At 38.5% G+C, this 7337-nt stretch overlaps 1 protein-coding gene across 2 annotated transcripts; it reads left to right on the forward strand.

The window, feature by feature from the left end:
- The first annotated feature begins 4019 nt into the window (after window positions 1-4019).
- Window positions 4020-6917, forward strand: STMP1 (short transmembrane mitochondrial protein 1). Of its 2 annotated transcripts, XR_001549397.1 has the most exons (3): window positions 4020-4100; window positions 4877-5805; window positions 6582-6917. XR_001549397.1 is itself a non-coding variant. In XM_015831983.1 (2 exons), the coding sequence occupies exons 1-2, from the start codon at window positions 4020-4022 to the stop codon at window positions 4952-4954; spliced, it is 159 nt and encodes a 52-aa protein (XP_015687469.1). In that variant the 3' UTR covers window positions 4955-6292. The 2 variants fall into 2 exon arrangements, 1 of the variants encoding a protein (XP_015687469.1); XM_015831983.1 differs by lacking the exon at window positions 6582-6917 and having other exon boundaries at window positions 4877-6292.
- The last annotated feature ends 420 nt before the right edge of the window (window positions 6918-7337 follow it).

Below are 7337 nucleotides of genomic sequence, written 5' to 3' on the forward strand. Positions count from 1 at the left end.
GATGAGGACAAGGATGAGGATTGATGATGATGATGATGATGATGATGATGATGATGATGATGATGATGAATGGTCCGTGTTGGGGTTCAGAGAGAAATATGAGAAATCTCAGAATCAAGCATGATTTTTCAGAATTAAAAGAAGATGCTGCTACTGTCAATCTCTGGCTTTGCATGTTCTTTGCATGTCCAAAACAAAAAAGGCAGAAAAATGTGTATCTTTCCCCCATTTGTGGCTGGAAGAAGATGGTGATTCTTATTCAGAAATTTACCTGATTCCCTGAGATTCTGCTAGGACATTCTGATTACTATGAATATTTCCACGAGTCACTCTTGTGTATATTGCCTTCCTCAGTAGGGTTGTATCAGCACATGAATGGAATTTCTGCATCATTGGGATCCTTGCTCAGTGGTGGAGTTTCCTGGGAGCTTCCATTAGTCAGTCTTTGGAATAGGTCACTGATGGCGAACCTTTTAGAGACCGAGTGCCCAAACTGCAACCCAAAACCCACTTATGTATCATCGGGTGCCAGGTGGGCGTGTCCCATTAGGTGGGCATGTCCCATTGGGTGGGTGTGGCTGTGGTGGTAACAGCAGACTGGGTGGGACTAAAAAGTTCAATCAATCAATTCCAACTTTTGTTTTCCCGCGAGAAATTGATTGATTGAACCTTTTTTTTTTTGCACACGGCGGCGGAGGCCTAAAGTGAAAAGGTTTTATAAAACCCAGCTGAAGGCCTAGGACTGGGGCGACGGCGCATGTGCCCACAGAGAGGGCTCTGCGTGCTACCTGTGGCACACATGCCATAGGTTCGCTACCACGGGAATAGGTGATTGGGGAATAAAGTGTTCTTAAGTTTCTGGAAACTTAAGTTTCATTAGCATAGTAAGTAATGCTTTAGCAGAGAAGTGTGTGTGTGTGTGTGTGTGTGTATATATATATTATTGTATTTTTATCCTTCCTTTAGAATCCTAATAAGTAACTCAAATAATACTTCTTACTCCTCCTCTTGCCCCACAATAACAAACCTGTGAGATAGGTTGGGCTGAGAGAGAGAGAGACGGGCCCAGTCAACCAGCACAGTCCCAACCTTTACGGCTTGGCCGGGGGGGGGGGAAGAGGGGAACCAACCTGCATGAGCTAGTTGAGCTGTGTGTGTGCATGTTGACTCACCACTTGTACAAATCAAGCTGCATGCATGCACGCTGACCCACCACTCATGCAAATTGAGCTGTGTGCATGCATGCGCCAACCAGCCATTCATTCCTCCTACTTCTGAACGTGCCACGGCTGGTAGTGGGCTGTAGCCCGGGGGGCGGTTGGGGATCCCTGACCCAGCAGTCTTTCATGCCCTCTGTATCTTTCATATAGTTTCTTATATTTAAATGTCTTGTTATATGCCCTACAGGTAGTTTTCTATATTATGTGGGTGACTTAGAGCCCAATTATTTTGCTTCATAAATGATAATGTTCAAAGATATTTTGAACAATTTATGAAATAATCCTTGGGGAGTCATACAGATGCAAAATACAAATTGTGATGGATGTTGTAAAATTAAGGTAAGATTACCATAAATGTAACTACCCTGCCCAAATTAATTCAGATACTGTGAACTGTTCTATTATTTCAAGAAGATGTCTAGATGAAAAAAAAATGTCCATTGCAGAGGTCTGTTAAATGGGATTTGTTATAGCAAGCACACAGCTAGGCAAATTAGATTGGACTTCAAGTGCTTGGGGAGAAAATGGTGATTTCTAAATCTTTCCTGTTTCCAAGAAAGTAAAGCAAACATACGCTTCAAAGCAGCTTTCCCTATCCTGGAACAAGCTACAGTCATGGGAGTTGTAGTCCAGAATGTCTAGAGGGCATATTGTTGGGGAAGGGTAAATTAAATGAAGAATAAAAATTTGGCGTTACTGCTTCTCCAGATGAGGTTATGAAAATTAATATCATATTGTACATTATTTTAAATCGGGTTTCTTCCCTTTTTTTGAGCACTGCATCTATTATATTGTATAGGAAGTGAGTTGTTAATGACTTATAATGGCAGACTTTTGAAAACAATCATAATTTTATTGCTCATATTTTTAATAGCTCTTTCTATTCTTGTCAGTAAAACCTGCAGTTCATTCATGGCTGAAGCAGAGATTCTCAAGTGCTAAAAGCAATTAACCTCCAGGCATTGGAATGTTAACATAATATTTCATTACTCTTTCAGTGTTATGAGATTTGAAGACTTCATTACCCAGATGGAAACCATTTAAGAAGTGCGCATTTAAATTAGTCCAAAAATCTTGTTTTTGGAAAGTAGATGAATAAAATTGGATAAATCTGTATGCACAGGAATAAGCCACCACAAATTGACAGCAGTACATAGTACTGGACTGCACTATGGAACTATGGAGTTAAGCAAAGTTTTTTTTTTTAATGTGAATCGGAGTTTAGTATGGATAGTCATTCACCAACATTTAATCTGTTAGTCTGACTACTCCTCCATTTGGTTTTTCATGTAGGCATCTTTGAAATGCCCATGAAGGTGCTTAATGAAACTCCTGCTCTGTTTCCTTTGACATAATTCTTGTGATTATTATTTTTTCATCTAGGGACTTAATTACATATGTATTAATTTGCTAGGGTTTATATACTGCTCCAATCAGAATGGCCCAGTAAGCATCAGGAATGTACATACTTTGGAAACAATTTATCTGTAGGTGACGTCATTCTAATGCCCTCTTGATCATGCTATGGCATGATCATAGAATCATGGAATCATAGGGTTGGAAAGGACCATGGAGGTCTTCTAGTCCAATCCCCAGGACACTTAGATCCCTCTCACAGATACTACTGTTGAGCAGGTACCACCTATTCTATACCTGTCCATTTGGTTTCTCCTGCCTATGTGCAGATCTTACTTTTCTTAAAACTGAACATCATCTTTTGGATAAGGCCCAATGCTTAAGTCTGTCAAGATCCTTCTGGAACTTGAGTCTCTCTTTCAAAGTATTAGCAATTCCCCCCACCCCAATTTGCTGTCATCTGCAAATTTGATGAGTGCCACTTCAGTCATTTATGAAGTCATCTATGTTGAAGAGCACTGGGCCCAAGACAAAACCTTGAGGTATCCAGCTGCATGCTTCTCTCCACATAGCAGTATTTTGGGAGGAGGGTGGCAAAATCAAGGTCCACTGCTTGTGTGGTCCAGTTCCCCTCTTCCCCCTCAGGTGGGCCACCAAGCCGCAAAGGTTGAGGACGCTGTTTTAAAAGGAGTATATGTTCTAGCCACAAAAAAGCTACCCACTTACCACATCCCTCCATGGTTTGTCATCTTGACATTATTTCACAGTAGAGAAGTAGAAACAGCCATGAGAAAATGCTGGCAGCTAAATAAGTGGCAATTATGCCAGTGAAAAAGGAAGATCCCCTACCCCAGGGGTCCCCAATCTACCGGTCCATGGCCTCTTCACAACCAGGCTGTGTGAGTGGCTGGTGTATGCACGCGAGTGTCGCAGGCGCTTGGGGCTTGCGGTCCCACTCATGGGGGCTCTCTCTCGTGAGAGCACTCGGCCTCACTCGCATGAGTAACAGGTGTTTGTGCACGTGCACTTACCTGCCCTTCCCATAAAACCATCCCCTCTTTCCCCCTTATCCCTCCCCCTCTGGGTCACCAACCCGGAAAGATTGGGGAACTCTGCCCTACCCTATCTTTTTCTCTCATACCTGCTACTAGGAATATGCTATTTGAGGTCTTCCCAAATCCTGGCCTGTCTGTTTGCACAACTCCAGTGTTTAAATTGCAAATGGTGAATAAAGGAATTATTTGTATGTAGTTTACATGGAATTCAGCCAAATGGTACAAACAGTTTGGAAAAATATTAGCTAAAAACATGATAAACACTTTAATGAAAATCAGGTTTTGGCCTGAAATTGGCAAAACATGTGTTTTAAAAGATAGAATGGAAAACTAATTGCATTTCTAAATTGCATTTCATGTGTGGTGAGTGAGAGAAGTAAAATCCTCAATGTTATCCTTTTTGTTCTTTCTCCAGCTCGGTTTTGCAGTTGGCAATGTAGTTGGAATGTATTTGGCCCAGAACTATGATGTAAGTATTTTTGCTGCTTTCGAAATTATGTTAAGAATTGGAATTTGTGAGGATTGCAGAGCCTATCAAACACCAGATGAGTCTGAACTCCAGTCCCCATTTTTTTCTAGAATGCAGTGGTCAAAAGTGTCAAAGATGATGAGAGTTGTTGACTTGCTGTATCTGAAAGGCTATTGATTTCCTATTTTTGTATGTAACCACAGTCCACCAGCTTTTGATTTGTGTAATAAGGAGAGTCCAGATCAGTTTTACATTCCTTCATCCATTCCTTAATTTCATTCTGTTTCCACATTAACCTGCTCTTACTTCTATGTATAAAAAAAATTTCTGTGATATATTTTGACACTTTTCCATTGAAACCTGCATTATAAGTTTTGGAATGCTAGTGTTTTCTTAGTATTTGTCCCAGAAGGCACCAAAGTTTGCCTGGTTTTCCACTGCTACTAATTCCAACAGTAAAGCTTGAAATGCAGAAATTAAATAAATTGATCTTTGGTCAGTCTTGAAAAGACACTAGAGCAGGGGTCCTCAACCTTGGCAACTTTAAGACTTGTGGACTTCAACTCCCAGACTTCCTCAGCCAGCTGGCTGAGGGAGTCTAGGACTTGAAGTCCACAAGTCTTAAAGTTGCCAAGGTTGAGGACCCCTGCACTAGAGTATGGTGCATACTAGAGTGTAGAAGAAGAGACATTCCTGTACATATCATGGATCCAGAGATTACCTTGAATTGACTCTCCAAATTGCAGTGGTTCTTATATTCCTTTATATGTTTGTAGGTTCCAAACATTGCAAAGAAGATTGAAGACATCAAGAGAGATGTAGAAGCTAAGAAGAAGCCTCCAAGTGATAAATGATGCTGATTTAGGCATCCTACTCTTCAACATAGATGGTGTATTTTAACCATCCAGCCATAGGTGTCAAACCTTTATTGGGTTTAATGAATGCTCCCATTCAGAAGGCCTTAAAAAGCATTCAGGCTTAGTGTTATTATATCCATGTGGCCTCCTTGAACTTGACTTTTTTCCAAAGAAAAAAATATCCCATGCAGTATATATACAAACTGGACTTTTGTTCTCAGTTTATTGCTTCAGGAATACTTTACATTTAGTAATAACAAGAGTCAGGAACAGAATGAAGATATGCCATTAATTATTCCAATCTAAAAAATATAACTCTACAAATATTGGTATCTATTTGTAAAACGCTAAACGTCTGATGAAAATGCCCATCTTGTTGCTGAAATATGACCTTTCTATTTGTTTGTTGGGCATTCCTGCAACATGTATAGTCAGCATGAATTGAATGTCAAACATTGAGCAGTTTATAGAGGTATGATACCCAATATGCTTTATCCATTGTTTGTAAAAATCGTAAAGAAAATTAAAATTTGAACAACTTAAATGAATTGTTCCAATGTATCAACAATATACTCATCTTCCAATTCTTAGTCAGTACTTCAGTTTATAATATTTCTAAGGGGTTACCATTCTGGTATAACTATGAATTGATGTAGTCCTGCACTTGCATTTTGATGATGAAAACATGAATCAAACTATGCAAAGTTACTGGCTTGTATTTTTCCTGTCTTGTATCTGTTGTAGCCCTTTCTTGAAACAGAAAGATGCATCAGTTTAAAGATGGTAAGAAACCCAATTCTTCATAATATTTAAGAAGAGGCTGGATGATCATTGCTGATAGTGCAGGGGTAAGCATACGTATTGTAGCCCTCTCCCCCCCAAATGTTTTTGTACCCTATTCTGATTGATCACTCTATTAAATTTTGTTAATGTAACTGCTGAAAAATGGCAATATGAATTTAAAAACTATCCCAATTTTATGCCTACTCCTCTACTGAAACCCTTCCTCACCACAAATATTAAAGTTTAAGTTTTGGCTTCCTAAGGTTTAATAATGGACTAGATAATATGCTTTTGGACAGGTTAACTTGGAACCTAGAATTCTAGTTTTGTGTCATATGCTAAATGGATTACCTGTATATTTATATGAGAATTACTTGCATTTATTGTTTTCTTCATTTGTTAAATAGCAAGTTTTGGTACTCATAGACTTGGGGTTATAACAGTGCTCCTATACTCTGTTGAATACAGCTTTATGGATTACCATGTGCATTCAAAAATGTGTGTATTGTAACAATAAATAAATACTAAACTATTGTGATAAATTTCAGCTTTTAAAGGGTGTCCAATTCACAGTGATGTCATTGAGAACTTTTCCCCTTGACTTGACTTTTAGTTCTCTATGTGGAATTATATTCATCATGTTAAACTTGATGTGACTTTTAGAATCGCAATAGATTCTTTTTGTATTATCATTTTTCAAACCTTGACCATCATATATAGATGCAGTGTTAGGGCATTGTTATCAACTGTTTTTTCTACAGAATATGAAGTGTTTGGGTAAAATTGCTTGATTTCCCCACCAATCTAATTTTATCAGAATTCTTTTCTTTCTCTCTTTCAGAATCTTGTCTATATGGGTAGAGGGAAAAGTGGACTGTTATTCCAATTAATGCAAATTTTCAGAAAGGAAGAGAATTAGCTTTGAGAGATCAAAGCTAATTTTACATGAAGCAGCATTTTTTCCCCCTCTCGATTGCATATTGGTTACCATTAAATCAGTGGAGCTATTGCCTTATGTCATGGTCTGCAGAGTTTGTCTTTACGATACTGGCCATCATCTGAAATTTACAAATGGTATTTTGAAGAATTACAAAAATTCTTTCTCATGTCTGCAAAAATATGAAGGTTTAAACAGTACACATGATGGTACAAAATAAAAGCTGGTTATTCACTTCCACTGAGAGTTGCCAGTTTTTCTTTGAATTACATTCTTTCAGTCCCACTTAGCACACACAGTTTCTAGGACAGTTTTGCCGTGTAACTTATGGAAAGGGTACAACAGATTTGAGTACTAGGAATTTTAGAATAAAAGTATGGGTTGTACATGAAATATTTTAATAAATTAGTGCATTATTCATCAGTATACTTTGTGAATTGTACACAGATTATATTGTAAGAAAAGATGAAGTAGATCAATGTTTTTCAACCTCAGCAACTTTAAGACATGTGGACTTCAACTCCCAGAATTTCCCACCCCAGTATGTGAGGTTGTGAAACACTGAAGTAGATAAACAGAAATCCTTGTCTCATGCAAGGAAGTAACCCTGATGCACATTTTATATCTAGCTGACTATCTATCTGTCCAGGAATAAGCATA

This window comes from Protobothrops mucrosquamatus, unplaced genomic scaffold (assembly GCF_001527695.2).
Source record: "Protobothrops mucrosquamatus isolate PMUCROS unplaced genomic scaffold, P.Mucros_1.0 scaffold_293, whole genome shotgun sequence".
Lineage (NCBI taxonomy): Eukaryota > Metazoa > Chordata > Lepidosauria > Squamata > Viperidae > Protobothrops > Protobothrops mucrosquamatus.